General features: G+C 31.5%; 1 protein-coding gene across 2 annotated transcripts; it reads left to right on the top strand.

Annotated features, from left to right (window-relative positions):
* Positions 1 to 17,536: 17,536 nt before the first annotated feature.
* On the top strand, positions 17,537 to 19,889 carry LOC110179238 (uncharacterized). Of its 2 annotated transcripts, none has more exons than XM_020946692.2 (2): positions 17,537 to 17,886; positions 17,939 to 19,889. In XM_020946692.2, the coding sequence occupies exons 1-2, from the start codon at positions 17,736 to 17,738 to the stop codon at positions 19,762 to 19,764; spliced, it is 1,977 nt and encodes a 658-aa protein (XP_020802351.2). In that variant the 5' UTR covers positions 17,537 to 17,735; the 3' UTR covers positions 19,765 to 19,889. The 2 variants fall into 2 exon arrangements, with proteins under 2 accessions (XP_020802351.2, XP_020802352.2); XM_020946693.2 differs by having other exon boundaries at positions 17,589 to 17,880.
* Positions 19,890 to 19,892: the final 3 nt, after the last annotated feature.

Genomic DNA, 19,892 nt, shown 5'->3' on the forward strand with positions numbered 1-19,892 from the left:
TATTCTTGATCAGCGTCAAAAGGGGTGTTGATCTAGCCATGTCTGGTCGAAAAATAAATTTTCGCAATTTTGTCGAAATTTGAAATTGTCAAAAATTGATAAAAATTTCAATTTTCTAATATTTAAAATTGAGTATGCAGCTTTGTTAATCTGCTAAAAACTTGCATAGAAAAGCTTTCCGAATTGAAATTAATAATTTTTTGGCTTAGTTATAAGTTTTTTAAACTAAGATTTTCGGAAAAAATGATCTGTTTTTATACCTTTTTGCTTATATTTTTATTATAATTTTATTCGGAAACTTGTAACAGCATCAACAAACGCAGTATGCAGATTTGTTAGTGCTATAAAAACTGGTACAGAAAAGCTTTCCGAGTCAAAATTATTGCTATTTTGGCTTAATTATGATATGTGCAAAATTTAGAATTTTTAAGAAAATTGTCTGTTTTTATACCTTTTTGCAGAATATAATTTCAGTCAGAAGATTAAAACGCAGTGAAGGAGTCATGTCCGACCCTATAAATCATATATATTCTTGATCAGCGTCAAAAGGGGTGTTGATCTAGCCATGTCTGGTCGAAAAATAAATTTTCGCAATTTTGTCGAAATTTGAAAAAAAGATAAGGGGTTACATCGTTAAAATTGTCAAAAATTGATAAAAATTTCAATTTTCTAATATTTAAAATTGAGTATGCAGCTTTGTTAATCTGCTAAAAACTTGCATAGAACAGCTTTCCGAATTGAAATTAATGATTTTTTGGCATAGTTATGAGTTTTTTAAACTAAGATTTTAGGAAGAAAATTTTCTATTTTTATACCTTTCTGCTGGTTATTATAATTTTATTCGGAAACTTGTAACAGCATCAACAAACGCAGTATGCAGATTTGTTAGTGCTATAAAAACTGGTACAGAAAAGCTTTCCGAGTCAAAATTATTGCTATTTTGGCTTAATTATGATATGTGCAAAATTTAGAATTTTTAAGAAAATTGTCTGTTTTTATACCTTTTTGCAGAATATAATTTCAGTCAGAAGATTAAAACGCAGTGAAGGAGTCATGTCCGACCCTATAAATCATATATATTCTTGATCAGCGTCAAAAGGGGTGTTGATCTAGCCATGTCTGGTCGAAAAATAAATTTTCGCAATTTTGTCGAAATTTGAAAAAAAGATAAGGGGTTACATCGTTAAAATTGTCAAAAATTGATAAAAATTTCAATTTTCTAATATTTAAAATTGAGTATGCAGCTTTGTTAATCTGCTAAAAACTTGCATAGAACAGCTTTCCGAATTGAAATTAATGATTTTTTGGCATAGTTATGAGTTTTTTAAACTAAGATTTTAGGAAGAAAATTTTCTATTTTTATACCTTTCTGCTGGTTATTATAATTTTATTCGGAAACTTGTAACAGCATCAACAAACGCAGTATGCAGATTTGTTAGTGCTATAAAAACTGGTACAGAAAAGCTTTCCGAGTCAAAATTATTGCTATTTTGGCTTAATTATGATATGTGCAAAATTTAGAATTTTTAATAAAATTGTCTGTTTTTATACCTTTTTGCAGAATATAATTTCAGTCAGAAGATTAAAACGCAGTGAAGGAGTCATTTCCGACCCTATAAATCATATATATTCTTGATCAGCGTGAAAAGGGGTGTTGATCTAGCCATGTCTGGTCGAAAAATAAATTTTCGCAATTTTGTCGAAATTTGAAAAAAAGATAAGGGGTTACATCGTTAAAATTGTCAAAAATTGATAAAAATTTCAATTTTCTAATATTTAAAATTGAGTATGCAGCTTTGTTAATCTGCTAAAAACTTGCATAGAAAAGCTTTCCGAATTGAAATTAATCATTTTTTGGCTTAGTTATAAGTTTTTTAAACTAAGATTTTCGGAAAAAATTATCTGTTTTTATACCTTTTTGCTGGTTATTATAATTTTATTCGGAAACTTGTAACAGCATCAACAAACGCAGTATGCAGATTTGTTAGTGCTATAAAAACTGGTACAGAAAACCTTTCCGAATAAAAAACATTGCTATTTTGGCTTAATTATGATATGTGCAAAATTTAGAATTTTTAAGAAAATTGTCTGTTTTTATACCTTTTTGCAGAATATAATTTCAGTCAGAAGATTAAAACGCAGTGAAGGAGTCATTTCCGACCCTATAAATCAAATATATTCTTGATCAGCGTCAAAAGGGGTGTTGATCTAGCCATGTCTGGTCGAAAAATAAATTTTCGCAATTTTGTCGAAATTTGAAAAAAAGATAAGGGGTTACATCGTTAAAATTGTCAAAAATTGATAAAAATTTCAATTTTCTAATATTTAAAATTGAGTATGCAGCTTTGTTAATCTGCTAAAAACTTGCATAGAACAGCTTTCCGAATTGAAATTAATGATTTTTTGGCTTAGCTATGAGTTTTTTAAACTAAGATTTTAGGAAGAAAATTGTCTATTTTTATACCTTTCTGCTGGTTATTATAATTTTATTCGGAAACTTGTAACAGCATCAACAAACGCAGTATGCAGATTTGTTAGTGCTATAAAAACTGGTACAGAAAACCTTTCCGAATAAAAAACATTGCTATTTTGGCTTAATTATGATATGTGCAAAATTTAGAATTTTTAAGAAAATTGTCTGTTTTTATACCTTTTTGCAGAATATAATTTCAGTCAGAAGATTAAAACGCAGTGAAGGAGTCATTTCCGACCATATAAATCATATATATTCTTGATCAGCGTGAAAAGGGGTGTTGATCTAGCCATGTCTGGTCGAAAAATAAATTTTCGCAATTTTGTCCAAATTTGAAAAAAAGATAAGGGGTTACATCGTTAAAATTGTTAAAAATTGATAAAAATTTCAATTTTCTAATATTTAAAATTGAGTATGCAGCTTTGTTAATCTGCTAAAAACTTGCATAGAACAGCTTTCCGAATTGAAATTAATCATTTTTTGGCATAGTTATGAGTTTTTTAAACTAACATTTTAGGAAGAAAATTTTCTATTTTTATACCTTTCTGCTGGTTATTATAATTTTATTTGGAATCTTGTAATAGCATCAACAAACGCAGTATGCAGATTTGTTAGTGCTATAAAAACTGGTACAGAAAAGCTTTCCGAGTCAAAATTATTGCTATTTTGGCTTAATTATGATATGTGCAAAATTTAGAATTTTTAATAAAATTGTCTGTTTTTATACCTTTTTGCAGAATATAATTTCAGTCAGAAGATTAAAACGCAGTGAAGGAGTCATTTCCGACCCTATAAATCATATATATTCTTGATCAGCGTGAAAAGGGGTGTTGATCTAGCCATGTCTGGTCGAAAAATAAATTTTCGCAATTTTGTCGAAATTTGAAAAAAAGATAAGGGGTTACATCGTTAAAATTGTTAAAAATTGATAAAAATTTCAATTTTCTAATATTTAAAATTGAGTATGCAGCTTTGTTAATCTGCTAAAAACTTGCATAGAACAGCTTTCCGAATTGAAATTAATGATTTTTTGGCATAGTTATGAGTTTTTTAAACTAAGATTTTAGGAAGAAAATTTTCTATTTTTATACCTTTCTGCTGGTTATTATAATTTTATTTGGAATCTTGTAACAGCATCAACAAACGCAGTATGCAGATTTGTTAGTGCTATAAAAACTGGTACAGAAAAGCTTTCCGAGTCAAAATTATTGCTATTTTGGCTTAATTATGATATGTGCAAAATTTAGAATTTTTAATAAAATTGTCTGTTTTTATACCTTTTTGCAGAATATAATTTCAGTCAGAAGATTAAAACGCAGTGAAGGAGTCATTTCCGACCCTATAAATCATATATATTCTTGATCAGCGTGAAAAGGGGTGTTGATCTAGCCATGTCTGGTCGAAAAATAAATTTTCGCAATTTTGTCGAAATTTGAAAAAAAGATAAGGGGTTACATCGTTAAAATTGTCAAAAATTGATAAAAATTTCAATTTTCTAATATTTAAAATTGAGTATGCAGCTTTGTTAATCTGCTAAAAACTTGCATAGAAAAGCTTTCCGAATTGAAATTAATCATTTTTTGGCTTAGTTATAAGTTTTTTAAACTAAGATTTTCGGAAAAAATTATCTGTTTTTATACCTTTTTGCTGGTTATTATAATTTTATTCGGAAACTTGTAACAGCATCAACAAACGCAGTATGCAGATTTGTTAGTGCTATAAAAACTGGTACAGAAAACCTTTCCGAATAAAAAACATTGCTATTTTGGCTTAATTATGATATGTGCAAAATTTAGAATTTTTAAGAAAATTGTCTGTTTTTATACCTTTTTGCAGAATATAATTTCAGTCAGAAGATTAAAACGCAGTGAAGGAGTCATTTCCGACCCTATAAATCAAATATATTCTTGATCAGCGTCAAAAGGGGTGTTGATCTAGCCATGTCTGGTCGAAAAATAAATTTTCGCAATTTTGTCGAAATTTGAAAAAAAGATAAGGGGTTACATCGTTAAAATTGTCAAAAATTGATAAAAATTTCAATTTTCTAATATTTAAAATTGAGTATGCAGCTTTGTTAATCTGCTAAAAACTTGCATAGAACAGCTTTCCGAATTGAAATTAATGATTTTTTGGCTTAGCTATGAGTTTTTTAAACTAAGATTTTAGGAAGAAAATTGTCTATTTTTATACCTTTCTGCTGGTTATTATAATTTTATTCGGAAACTTGTAACAGCATCAACAAACGCAGTATGCAGATTTGTTAGTGCTATAAAAACTGGTACAGAAAACCTTTCCGAATAAAAAACATTGCTATTTTGGCTTAATTATGATATGTGCAAAATTTAGAATTTTTAAGAAAATTGTCTGTTTTTATACCTTTTTGCAGAATATAATTTCAGTCAGAAGATTAAAACGCAGTGAAGGAGTCATTTCCGACCATATAAATCATATATATTCTTGATTAGCGTGAAAAGGGGTGTTGATCTAGCCATGTCTGGTCGAAAAATAAATTTTCGCAATTTTGTCCAAATTTGAAAAAAAGATAAGGGGTTACATCGTTAAAATTGTTAAAAATTGATAAAAATTTCAATTTTCTAATATTTAAAATTGAGTATGCAGCTTTGTTAATCTGCTAAAAACTTGCATAGAACAGCTTTCCGAATTGAAATTAATCATTTTTTGGCATAGTTATGAGTTTTTTAAACTAACATTTTAGGAAGAAAATTTTCTATTTTTATACCTTTCTGCTGGTTATTATAATTTTATTTGGAATCTTGTAATAGCATCAACAAACGCAGTATGCAGATTTGTTAGTGCTATAAAAACTGGTACAGAAAAGCTTTCCGAGTCAAAATTATTGCTATTTTGGCTTAATTATGATATGTGCAAAATTTAGAATTTTTAATAAAATTGTCTGTTTTTATACCTTTTTGCAGAATATAATTTCAGTCAGAAGATTAAAACGCAGTGAAGGAGTCATTTCCGACCCTATAAATCATATATATTCTTGATCAGCGTGAAAAGGGGTGTTGATCTAGCCATGTCTGGTCGAAAAATAAATTTTCGCAATTTTGTCGAAATTTGAAAAAAAGATAAGGGGTTACATCGTTAAAATTGTTAAAAATTGATAAAAATTTCAATTTTCTAATATTTAAAATTGAGTATGCAGCTTTGTTAATCTGCTAAAAACTTGCATAGAACAGCTTTCCGAATTGAAATTAATGATTTTTTGGCATAGTTATGAGTTTTTTAAACTAAGATTTTAGGAAGAAAATTTTCTATTTTTATACCTTTCTGCTGGTTATTATAATTTTATTTGGAATCTTGTAACAGCATCAACAAACGCAGTATGCAGATTTGTTAGTGCTATAAAAACTGGTACAGAAAAGCTTTCCGAGTCAAAATTATTGCTATTTTGGCTTAATTATGATATGTGCAAAATTTAGAATTTTTAATAAAATTGTCTGTTTTTATACCTTTTTGCAGAATATAATTTCAGTCAGAAGATTAAAACGCAGTGAAGGAGTCATTTCCGACCCTATAAATCATATATATTCTTGATCAGCGTGAAAAGGGGTGTTGATCTAGCCATGTCTGGTCGAAAAATAAATTTTCGCAATTTTGTCGAAATTTGAAAAAAAGATAAGGGGTTACATCGTTAAAATTGTTAAAAATTGATAAAAATTTCAATTTTCTAATATTTAAAATTGAGTATGCAGCTTTGTTAATCTGCTAAAAACTTGCATAGAACAGCTTTCCGAATTGAAATTAATGATTTTTTGGCATAGTTATGAGTTTTTTAAACTAAGATTTTCGGAAAAAATTATCTGTTTTTATACCTTTTTGCTGGTTATTATAATTTTATTCGGAAACTTGTAACAGCATCAACAAACGCAGTATGCAGATTTGTTAGTGCTATAAAAACTGGTACAGAAAACCTTTCCGAATAAAAAACATTGCTATTTTGGCTTAATTATGATATGTGCAAAATTTAGAATTTTTAAGAAAATTGTCTGTTTTTATACCTTTTTGCAGAATATAATTTCAGTCAGAAGATTAAAACGCAGTGAAGGAGTCATTTCCGACCCTATAAATCATATATATTCTTGATCAGCGTGAAAAGGGGTGTTGATCTAGCCATGTCTGGTCGAAAAATAAATTTTCGCAATTTTGTCGAAATTTGAAAAAAAGATAAGGGGTTACATCGTTAAAATTGTTAAAAATTGATAAAAATTTCAATTTTCTAATATTTAAAATTGAGTATGCAGCTTTGTTAATCTGCTAAAAACTTGCATAGAACAGCTTTCCGAATTGAAATTAATGATTTTTTGGCATAGTTATGAGTTTTTTAAACTAACATTTTAGGAAGAAAATTTTCTATTTTTATACCTTTCTGCTGGTTATTATAATTTTATTTGGAATCTTGTAATAGCATCAACAAACGCAGTATGCAGATTTGTTAGTGCTATAAAAACTGGTACAGAAAAGCTTTCCGAGTCAAAATTATTGCTATTTTGGCTTAATTATGATATGTGCAAAATTTAGAATTTTTAATAAAATTGTCTGTTTTTATACCTTTTTGCAGAATATAATTTCAGTCAGAAGATTAAAACGCAGTGAAGGAGTCATTTCCGACCCTATAAATCATATATATTCTTGATCAGCGTGAAAAGGGGTGTTGATCTAGCCATGTCTGGTCGAAAAATAAATTTTCGCAATTTTGTCGAAATTTGAAAAAAAGATAAGGGGTTACATCGTTAAAATTGTTAAAAATTGATAAAAATTTCAATTTTCTAATATTTAAAATTGAGTATGCAGCTTTGTTAATCTGCTAAAAACTTGCATAGAACAGCTTTCCGAATTGAAATTAATGATTTTTTGGCATAGTTATGAGTTTTTTAAACTAAGATTTTAGGAAGAAAATTTTCTATTTTTATACCTTTCTGCTGGTTATTATAATTTTATTCGGAAACTTGTAACAGCATCAACAAACGCAGTATGCAGATTTGTTAGTGCTATAAAAACTGGTACAGAAAAGCTTTCCGAGTCAAAATTATTGCTATTTTGGCTTAATTATGATATGTGCAAAATTTAGAGTTTTTAAGAAAATTGTCTGTTTTTATACCTTTTTGCAGAATATAATTTCAGTCAGAAGATTAAAACGCAGTGAAGGAGTCATTTCCGACCCTATAAATCATATATATTCTTGATCAGCGTGAAAAGGGGTGTTGATCTAGCCATGTCTGGTCGAAAAATAAATTTTCGCAATTTTGTCGAAATTTGAAAAAAAGATAAGGGGTTACATCGTTAAAATTGTTAAAAATTGATAAAAATTTCAATTTTCTAATATTTAAAATTGAGTATGCAGCTTTGTTAATCTGCTAAGAACTTGCATAGAACAGCTTTCCGAATTGAAATTAATGATTTTTTGGCATAGTTATGAGTTTTTTAAACTAAGATTTTAGGAAGAAAATTTTCTATTTTTATACCTTTCTGCTGGTTATTATAATTTTATTTGGAATCTTGTAACAGCATCAACAAACGCAGTATGCAGATTTGTTAGTGCTATAAAAACTGGTACAGAAAAGCTTTCCGAGTCAAAATTATTGCTATTTTGGCTTAATTATGATATGTGCAAAATTTAGAATTTTTAATAAAATTGTCTGTTTTTATACCTTTTTGCAGAATATAATTTCAGTCAGAAGATTAAAACGCAGTGAAGGAGTCATTTCCGACCCTATAAATCATATATATTCTTGATCAGCGTGAAAAGGGGTGTTGATCTAGCCATGTCTGGTCGAAAAATAAATTTTCGCAATTTTGTCGAAATTTGAAAAAAAGATAAGGGGTTACATCGTTAAAATTGTTAAAAATTGATAAAAATTTCAATTTTCTAATATTTAAAATTGAGTATGCAGCTTTGTTAATCTGCTAAAAACTTGCATAGAACAGCTTTCCGAATTGAAATTAATGATTTTTTGGCATAGTTATGAGTTTTTTAAACTAAGATTTTAGGAAGAAAATTTTCTATTTTTATACCTTTCTGCTGGTTATTATAATTTTATTCGGAAACTTGTAACAGCATCAACAAACGCAGTATGCAGATTTGTTAGTGCTATAAAAACTGGTACAGAAAAGCTTTCCGAGTCAAAATTATTGCTATTTTGGCTTAATTATGATATGTGCAAAATTTAGAATTTTTAATAAAATTGTCTGTTTTTATACCTTTTTGCAGAATATAATTTCAGTCAGAAGATTAAAACGCAGTGAAGGAGTCATTTCCGACCCTATAAATCATATATATTCTTGATCAGCGTGAAAAGGGGTGTTGATCTAGCCATGTCTGGTCGAAAAATAAATTTTCGCAATTTTGTCGAAATTTGAAAAAAAGATAAGGGGTTACATCGTTAAAATTGTTAAAAATTGATAAAAATTTCAATTTTCTAATATTTAAAATTGAGTATGCAGCTTTGTTAATCTGCTAAAAACTTGCATAGAACAGCTTTCCGAATTGAAATTAATGATTTTTTGGCATAGTTATGAGTTTTTTAAACTAAGATTTTAGGAAGAAAATTTTCTATTTTTATACCTTTCTGCTGGTTATTATAATTTTATTCGGAAACTTGTAACAGCATCAACAAACGCAGTATGCAGATTTGTTAGTGCTATAAAAACTGGTACAGAAAACCTTTCCGAATAAAAAACATTGCTATTTTGGCTTAATTATGATATGTGCAAAATTTAGAATTTTTAAGAAAATTGTCTGTTTTTATACCTTTTTGCAGAATATAATTTCAGTCAGAAGATTAAAACGCAGTGAAGGAGTCATTTCCGACCCTATAAATCATATATATTCTTGATCAGCGTCAAAAGGGGTGTTGATCTAGCCATGTCTGGTCGAAAAATAAATTTTCGCAATTTTGTCGAAATTTGAAAAAGAGATAAGGGGTTACATCGTTAAAATTGTTAAAAATTGATAAAAATTTCAATTTTCTAATATTTAAAATTGAGTATGCAGCTTTGTTAATCTGCTAAAAACTTGCATAGAACAGCTTTCCGAATTGAAATTAATAATTTTTTGGCTTAGTTATAAGTTTTTTAAACTAAGATTTTCGGAAAAAATTATCTGTTTTTATACCTTTTTGCTGGTTATTAAATTTTATTCGGAAACTTGTAACAGCATCAACAAACGCAGTATGCAGATTTGTTAGTGCTATAAAAACTGGTACAGAAAAGCTTTCCGAGTCAAAATTATTGCTATTTTGGCTTAATTATGATATGTGCAAAATTTAGAATTTTTAAGAAAATTGTCTGTTTTTATACCTTTTTGCAGAATATAATTTCAGTCAGAAGATTAAAACGCAGTGAAGGAGTCATTTCCGACCATATAAATCATATATATTCTTGATCAGCGTGAAAAGGGGTGTTGATCTAGCCATGTCTGGTCGAAAAATAAATTTTCGCAATTTTGTCGAAATTTGAAAAAAAGATAAGGGGTTACATCGTTAAAATTGTTAAAAATTGATAAAAATTTCAATTTTCTAATATTTAAAATTGAGTATGCAGCTTTGTTAATCTGCTAAAAACTTGCATAGAACAGCTTTCCGAATTGAAATTAATCATTTTTTGGCTTAGTTATAAGTTTTTTAAACTAAGATTTTCGGAAAAAATTATCTGTTTTTATACCTTTTTGCTGGTTATTATAATTTTATTCGGAAACTTGTAACAGCATCAACAAACGCAGTATGCAGATTTGTTAGTGCTATAAAAACTGGTACAGAAAAGCTTTCCGAGTCAAAATTATTGCTATTTTGGCTTAATTATGATATGTGCAAAATTTAGAATTTTTAAGAAAATTGTCTGTTTTTATACCTTTTTGCAGAATATAATTTCAGTCAGAAGATTAAAACGCAGTGAAGGAGTCATTTCCGACCCTATAAATCATATATATTCTTGATCAGCGTCAAAAGGGGTGTTGATCTAGCCATGTCTGGTCGAAAAATAAATTTTCGCAATTTTGTCGAAATTTGAAAAAAAGATAAGGGGTTACATCGTTAAAATTGTTAAAAATTTATAAAAATTTCAATTTTCTAATATTTAAAATTGAGTATGCAGCTTTGTTAATCTGCTAAAAACTTGCATAGAAAAGCTTTCCGAATTGAAATTAATCATTTTTTGGCTTAGTTATAAGTTTTTTAAACTAAGATTTTCTGAAAAAATGATCTGTTTTTATACCTTTTTGCTGGTTATTATAATTTTATTCGGAAACTTGTAACAGCATCAACAAACGCAGTATGCAGATTTGTTAGTGCTATAAAAACTGGTACAGAAAAGCTTTCCGAGTCAAAATTATTGCTATTTTGGCTTAATTATGATATGTGCAAAATTTAGAATTTTTAAGAAAATTGTCTGTTTTTATACCTTTTTGCAGAATATAATTTCAGTCAGAAGATTAAAACGCAGTGAAGGAGTCATTTCCGACCCTATAAATCATATATATTCTTGATCAGCGTGAAAAGGGGTGTTGATCTAGCCATGTCTGGTCGAAAAATAAATTTTCGCAATTTTGTCGAAATTTGAAAAAAAGATAAGGGGTTACATCGTTAAAATTGTTAAAAATTGATAAAAATTTCAATTTTCTAATATTTAAAATTGAGTATGCAGCTTTGTTAATCTGCTAAAAACTTGCATAGAACAGCTTTCCGAATTGAAATTAATGATTTTTTGGCATAGTTATGAGTTTTTTAAACTAAGATTTTAGGAAGAAAATTTTCTATTTTTATACCTTTCTGCTGGTTATTATAATTTTATTCGGAAACTTGTAACAGCATCAACAAACGCAGTATGCAGATTTGTTAGTGCTATAAAAACTGGTACAGAAAAGCTTTCCGAGTCAAAATTATTGCTATTTTGGCTTAATTATGATATGTGCAAAATTTAGAATTTTTAAGAAAATTGTCTGTTTTTATACCTTTTTGCAGAATATAATTTCAGTCAGAAGATTAAAACGCAGTGAAGGAGTCATTTCCGACCCTATAAATCATATATATTCTTGATCAGCGTGAAAAGGGGTGTTGATCTAGCCATGTCTGGTCGAAAAATAAATTTTCGCAATTTTGTCGAAATTTGAAAAAAAGATAAGGGGTTACATCGTTAAAATTGTTAAAAATTGATAAAAATTTCAATTTTCTAATATTTAAAATTGAGTATGCAGCTTTGTTAATCTGCTAAAAACTTGCATAGAACAGCTTTCCGAATTGAAATTAATGATTTTTTGGCATAGTTATGAGTTTTTTAAACTAAGATTTTAGGAAGAAAATTTTCTATTTTTATACCTTTCTGCTGGTTATTATAATTTTATTCGGAAACTTGTAACAGCATCAACAAACGCAGTATGCAGATTTGTTAGTGCTATAAAAACTGGTACAGAAAAGCTTTCCGAGTCAAAATTATTGCTATTTTGGCTTAATTATGATATGTGCAAAATTTAGAATTTTTAAGAAAATTGTCTGTTTTTATACCTTTTTGCAGAATATAATTTCAGTCAGAAGATTAAAACGCAGTGAAGGAGTCATTTCCGACCCTATAAATCATATATATTCTTGATCAGCGTCAAAAGGGGTGTTGATCTAGCCATGTCTGGTCGAAAAATAAATTTTCGCAATTTTGTCGAAATTTGAAAAAAAGATAAGGGGTTACATCGTTAAAATTGTTAAAAATTTATAAAAATTTCAATTTTCTAATATTTAAAATTGAGTATGCAGCTTTGTTAATCTGCTAAAAACTTGCATAGAAAAGCTTTCCGAATTGAAATTAATCATTTTTTGGCTTAGTTATAAGTTTTTTAAACTAAGATTTTCTGAAAAAATGATCTGTTTTTATACCTTTTTGCTGGTTATTATAATTTTATTCGGAAACTTGTAACAGCATCAACAAACGCAGTATGCAGATTTGTTAGTGCTATAAAAACTGGTACAGAAAAGCTTTCCGAGTCAAAATTATTGCTATTTTGGCTTAATTATGATATGTGCAAAATTTAGAATTTTTAAGAAAATTGTCTGTTTTTATACCTTTTTGCAGAATATAATTTCAGTCAGAAGATTAAAACGCAGTGAAGGAGTCATTTCCGACCCTATAAATCATATATATTCTTGATCAGCGTCAAAAGGGGTGTTGATCTAGTCATGTCTGGTCGAAAAATAAATTTTCGCAATTTTGTCGAAATTTGAAAAAAAGATAAGGGGTTACATCGTTAAAATTGTTAAAAATTTATAAAAATTTCAATTTTCTAATATTTAAAATTGAGTATGCAGCTTTGTTAATCTGCTAAAAACTTGCATAGAAAAGCTTTCCGAATTAAAATTAATCATTTTTTGGCTTAGTTATAAGTTTTTTAAACTAAGATTTTCGGAAAAAATTATCTGTTTTTATACCTTTTTGCTGGTTATTATAATTTTATTCGGAAACTTGGAACAGCATCAACAAACGCAGTATGCATATTTGTTAGTGCTATAAAAACTGGTACAGAAAAGCTTTCCGAGTCAAAATTATTGCTATTTTGGCTTAATTATGATATGTGCAAAATTTAGAATTTTTAAGAAAATTGTCTGTTTTTATACCTTTTTGCAGAATATAATTTCAGTCAGAAGATTAAAACGCAGTGAAGGAGTCATTTCCGACCCTATAAATCATATATATTCTTGATCAGCGTCAAAAGGGGTGTTGATCTAGCCATGTCTGGTCGAAAAATAAATTTTCGCAATTTTGTCGAAATTTGAAAAAAAGATAAGGGGTTACATCGTTAAAATTGTCAAAAATTGATAAAAATTTCAATTTTCTAATATTTAAAATTGAGTATGCAGCTTTGTTAATCTGCTAAAAACTTGCATAGAACAGCTTTCCGAATTGAAATTAATCATTTTTTGGCTTAGTTATAAGTTTTTTAAACTAATATTTTCGGAAAAAATTATCTGTTTTTATACCTTTTTGCTGGTTATTATAATTTTATTCGGAAACTTGTAACAGCATCAACAAACGCAGTATGCAGATTTGTTAGTGCTATAAAAACTGGTACAGAAAACCTTTCCGAATAAAAAACATTGCTATTTTGGCTTAATTATGATATGTGCAAAATTTAGAATTTTTAAGAAAATTGTCTGTTTTTATACCTTTTTGCAGAATATAATTTCAGTCAGAAGATTAAAACGCAGTGAAGGAGTCATTTCCGACCCTATAAATCATATATATTCTTGATCAGCGTCAAAAGGGGTGTTGATCTAGCCATGTCTGGTCGAAAAATAAATTTTCGCAATTTTGTCGAAATTTGAAAAAAAGATAAGGGGTTACATCGTTAAAATTGTCAAAAATTGATAAAAATTTCAATTTTCTAATATTTAAAATTGAGTATGCAGCTTTGTTAATCTGCTAAAAACTTGCATAGAACAGCTTTCCGAATTGAAATTAATCATTTTTTGGCTTAGTTATAAGTTTTTTAAACTAATATTTTCGGAAAAAATTATCTGTTTTTATACCTTTTTGCTGGTTATTATAATTTTATTCGGAAACTTGTAACAGCATCAACAAACGCAGTATGCAGATTTGTTAGTGCTATAAAAACTGGTACAGAAAACCTTTCCGAATAAAAAACATTGCTATTTTGGCTTAATTATGATATGTGCAAAATTTAGAATTTTTAAGAAAATTGTCTGTTTTTATACCTTTTTGCAGAATATAATTTCAGTCAGAAGATTAAAACGCAGTGAAGGAGTCATTTCCGACCCTATAAATCATATATATTCTTGATCAGCGTCAAAAGGGGTGTTGATCTAGCCATGTCTGGTCGAAAAATAAATTTTCGCAATTTTGTCGAAATTTGAAAAAAAGATAAGGGGTTACATCGTTAAAATTGTCAAAAATTGATAAAAATTTCAATTTTCTAATATTTAAAATTGAGTATGCAGCTTTGTTAATCTGCTAAAAACTTGCATAGAACAGCTTTCCGAATGGAAATTAATCATTTTTTGGCATAGTTATGAGTTTTTTAAACTAAGATTTTAAGAAGAAAATTTTCTATTTTTATACCTTTCTGCTGGTTATTATAATTTTATTCGGAAACTTGTAACAGCATCAACAAACGCAGTACGCAGATTTGTTAGTGCTATAAAAACTGGTACAGAAAAGCTTTCCGAGTCAAAATTATTGCTATTTTGGCTTAATTATGATATGTGCAAAATTTAGAATTTTTAATAAAATTGTCTGTTTTTATACCTTTTTGCAGAATATAATTTCAGTCAGAAGATTAAAACGCAGTGAAGGAGTCATTTCCGACCCTATAAATCACATATATTCTTGATCAGCGTCAAAAGGGGTGTTGATCTAGCCATGTCTGGTCGAAAAATAAATTTTCGCAATTTTCTCTAAATTTGAAAAAAAGATAAGGGGTTACATCGTTAAAATTGTCAAAAATTGATAAAAATTTTAATTTTCTAATATTTAAAATTGAGTATGCAGCTTTGTTAATCTGCTAAAAACTTGCATAGAACAGCTTTCCGAATTGAAATTAATCATTTTTTGGCTTAGTTATAAGTTTTTTAAACTAAGATTTTCGGAAAAAATTATCTGTTTTTATACCTTTTTGCTGGTTATTATAATTTTATTCGGAAACTTGTAACAGCATCAACAAAAGCAGGATACAGATTTGTTAGTGCTATAAAAACTGGTACAGAAAACCTTTCCGAATAAAAAACATTGCTATTTTGGCTTAATTATGATATGTGCAAAATTTAGAATTTTTAAGAAAATTGTCTGTTTTTATACCTTTTTGCTGAATATAATTTCAGTCAGAAGATTAAAACGCAGTGAAGGAGTCATTTCCGACCATATAAATCATATATATTCTTGATCAGCGTCAAAAGGGGTATTGATCTAGCCATGTCCGGTCGAAATTTGTATTTTAATTAATAATTTATCATTTTTTAAATTTTTAATTGAGTATGCAGATTTGTTAACCTAATAATAACAAGCACAGAACAGCTTTCTGAATTGAATTTAATGCATTTTTGACTTATTTATGAACAATTTTAAATTCCAATTTCCTGATCCAATTTCTTCAATCTTATGAATTTTTGGTTTACCATAAAGTATATAATTATAATTTATAACCTATACTTTTTAACAGTGTAATCAAATAAAGTTCGGTTTCGGGGCGAGTTGAAAAATGTTGGCAGTATTTCAAGTGCACCGCCCACCGCCTTGCATCGAGTCCACTTGCTCCTGTTTTGCGTAACTGTTACCATTTTAATGCGCTCGAGTGTCGGGGGACAAAATTGATTTTCGTTACCCATTGTGTTTGGGCACTTTGAAGAGCATTTGGACTCATAAAAAATTTGTGCCTACACAAGGTGAAATTGCACTGAGCTGATTGAAAATATGGTGGAGGCAACGATAGGCGAGGCGCTCTCGTCACTCAATTTTGTAGAGCCACAAATACGAAACTCAAAAGGCCACTTGATAAATTTCATATATTTATAGCCCGCAGAGTGACGCTCTGCATTTGCACACTGAATGAAATTCCCTGAGCACACACACACACACATAGCACAAGGACATTTTGGGTGGCTTAGCCCCCGGTTCCTCACCCATACCGCCCACTCCCCACTGCAGCTTGGCCAAACACTTGCACAAATAAAAGATCTACTTCAACTTATTGAATTTTCGTTGATAGAAACAAGCTGCAAGATGACGGAAAAAGGGAAAATGAATACCCTTTTACAGGATATTAATAAATAAATATAAACCGAGAAGTCAAGAACATAGGTAATCTCAAATTGTTACTATAAATATTATTTTAAAATCATTATGGTGATTAAAAAAAATAAAAAAACCTAAGTTATTATGTATCAAGCATTCTCTATAAAAAGCTCCCCATTGGGACTCTGTTTTTCACCGCATCCTGACTTTTCTACACCGATTATGTCGTAACACAACTGTCCAACTACGTGAGTGTATTCCAGCTTTGGCAGGTCCTTCCATTCGCCGGATGTCTTCAGCTACCTTCTACACAAAGAACGGCCACAAAAGGCAATTGCATATGAGTTTTATGAGAGATTCTTTTGAATGCTCCGCCCCGTAGCGTATCCTTTTGACTGTGACAAATCCGTTAAGTCGCGAATTTCGTTCATTATTATTATTGTGCGACTGTGTATAGTATTTGGCTGCGAGTGTGTGCCAGGAATTGGGCTCTGACCTCGGCCATCCATCCATCGGGATATGATGAGGACGAGTGGTAAGTGTAATCAAATTCCAACCCGAGTCCCGGGCATGAACTCTAGACAGAACTGGCTGCGCAGGAACTTGACGGCGTTTTATTATTAAATTTGAGGCCATTGCACACACAATGCGATATCCTGCCGTGCGCCCGAGCGCTGTGCGAAATTATTAAAAAGTAATTATGGCACAAATTACGAGATATCAATATAGCATTTAGCTCTGCATGAGGCCCGGCTACAAAGGGACTCACCACCACTTGAATTCGGTGCAAATCCTTTGGCTCTCACATACATACATATCCCATAGAATTGCATTTCCTCTACGGCTGTCTGGCACAATGTGATAGATTCCTTGGGCCCCATTGTTCGACGACTTCTTCTTCTTCGGCTCCTTCGACGTCTCTTCACATGTTATGAAACATTTTCCGACATTATATCGAGATTATTATACGATTTGAAGTCTGAAGGTACCGCTTCCAGGGTAGTTCTCGGCCAAAGATCATTTTCATTTGACTCTCGCCAAAGGAAAGGTCGAGTCGAGTTTGTACACAATTAATTGTAGCATTTGAGAGATTTATAATGAGACCTTGTAGGGCAATAAATCCTACTTAAGGTACAAACTTTTTGTTATTCTTTTGATGGAGTATTATGTTGTGAAACATATTAAAAATTGCATAGGTTAACGGAAGAGATTAACTTTGGCATTGAAATTATAAATATGGGGAGGGATCCAGGCTGTAAAAATTAGATCAATCTCCTTGTTTTGTTTTTTTTTTCACTCTCACTTCCTTAAGCTAATTACTAAAACTCCTAAAACTAATTATCAAAATGAAGAACAAAGTTAGCTAAGCTTTATAAATCCAACAGATCTTATATACCAGATATGTTACATCAATAACATCGATACACCCAGTTTCCAAAACAAAAACATATTTTTGCCAAACTTAAAAAAAAATCCCTTTTCGATATTTGTTTTGAACTTGAGGCCCTCCGAAATGTTGTTTACTTACAAGGAACTAATTGACTTGGCCATTGGCACACCGGAATCGGGACACGTTAATTTTTATGCGTTGCAAGTTTTACTTACGTGCTTTGCCCAGCGCCTGGAGGTCCTCGATAAAGTGGTCGAAGTGCAGAACAGTTTCCGTAAGTGGATCTATTTCATTAGCCACTGCTCTTAGTTTTCAAAATTGTTTAGACCTTGGAATGGATTCGGAGTTCCGACTGTTTGCTGGCGCGGATGAGGAGGGAGAAGCACCTGGAGAGTCGGCAAATGAAGCAGCCGAGGAGGAAGCAGTTGAGGAAGCGCCAGTACAGGAGGCACCCGTCGAGGAGGCACCAGTTGTGGAGGCGCCAGTTGAGGAGGCACCAGTTGAGGAGGCACCAGTTGAGGAAGCGCCAGCTCAAGAGCCACCAGTCGCGGAGGCACCAGTTGAGGAGGCGGCAGCTGAGGAGTCGCCACCTCAACCACTTACCGAAGGAGACACCAAGATAAAAATAGAAATCATAGAAGGTAAAACTGACGGAGACGGAACAGAACCCGGTCCTGATTCGGCCGAAACTGAACAAGTTCCTGATGACGCTAACCAAGCTGCCCAAGTCACCACGCCAAGTCGAAAGGAAGGGGAATCGTTGCTTTCTGCTCGCTCATCCCACAGGAAATTGCCGTCGACAGTTGATCCTTCCGTAGTTACCACTATCATGCGCCTGGAAAAACGCTTGTCTTTAATAGAAGTTAACAATGAGAAGGCTGTTGTAGATATGGAACAGTTTGTGAGCCATTTTAAGGTCCAGATGATGTTGACCATTGAGCAGATTAATAATGTGGCCCACATACTGATCGACCGGAAACGTGACCCGCATAGGATAAAGGTAGTCCGTCTATTTGCAAAACAACTTAAGGCACTTTTGCAAACCGGAAGCACCAAGGAGATCTCCGTCAGTTGGTCCAGTGATGACGTCGACGTAGATGCAGATCAGGAGGAGGATTTGATAGAGGATGATTTTCTAGAGGAGGATTATTCGGGAATGGCGGAATTCACGGCATCCCAACCATCAGCATTCTTAAAAGGAGATATGCCCCTTGGCTTGGAGCGAGTCTACAATGATGTAGTGCATCTTAAAACACAAGTCTGTGCCCTCACCAACAATGTCAACGATCTGGCGGATTTAATGGTGAAACACGACTGCCAGGTATTGTTGGGTAAATTTGGACAACTCCAGAATGGGATCCAGGACTTGCATGTCTTCAAGAGCAGCACTCAGGAAGCCACTTCCCATATTATGGACATCCTGAATGGAGCTACCAAGCAGATTGACAATTTGCAAAGGTCCGCTCTCCTTTTGGATGAACGGAAGTCTGACAGAATGGAGGTGGAACTTATGATGGCGGAGAAAGTCAACTTCGAGCAACTGGGCACCAAAGTTTCCCTAGAGCAGCTCGAGGACTTCAAATTCACGCTGGACAAAATGTTCTGCGAAGTTCGTAACGTCGTCAGTGAGAACGAGAGGAATGTCCTGGAGATCATCGATAATTTGCGAATGACCCTGGGCATCGATGCCATGGAAGTGGGTCTTAAGGAATTCCGTCAGATGATAGAGAAGAGGGTGGGAATGATCGCTGATGCTCTACAGGGATACATGGAGATGACAAACGACGAATGTGCTGCAGCCGCTGGCAGAGTCAAGGTCATGCAGGACTTGGCCTGCCTCTCCTGTGATACCACCTGCTTAATGCGCACAGTGGAGCGTCAGAAACTGCCATCTATGCCAACGGCCAAGGGTTCCGTTGGTCTGGCTCCCCTTGTAGCCTATGATGTGGGACAGATTCGCGGCACTGGTCTTATGGGTTACTATCGCAAGGACGAGTTCCCGTGCTCGCCCCACGCCTGGACCAAGGGAACTTCCCGTGTCCCACTTGACAAGTGTAATCCCAGACATGCCGGAGGAGTTCACACCGTTCACACAGCTGAAGAGCATGTCCAGAAGGTCGTTCTCTCCAAGAGGAACTCGGGGTGGGTGTAGAACGATATGCTTACCTACCATATTATCATTTAAATTTAGCAGATTTACAAAATATATGAAAAAAAAATATACCATTTACAATGTTAAGATGATATTAAAACCACATTATACCCCTTAAAATGTAACGA

The sequence above is a fragment of the Drosophila serrata genome, unplaced genomic scaffold (assembly GCF_035046125.1).
Source record: "Drosophila serrata isolate PLE 108 unplaced genomic scaffold, ASM3504612v1 contig_184, whole genome shotgun sequence".
In the NCBI taxonomy this organism is placed as follows: Eukaryota; Metazoa; Arthropoda; class Insecta; order Diptera; family Drosophilidae; genus Drosophila; species Drosophila serrata.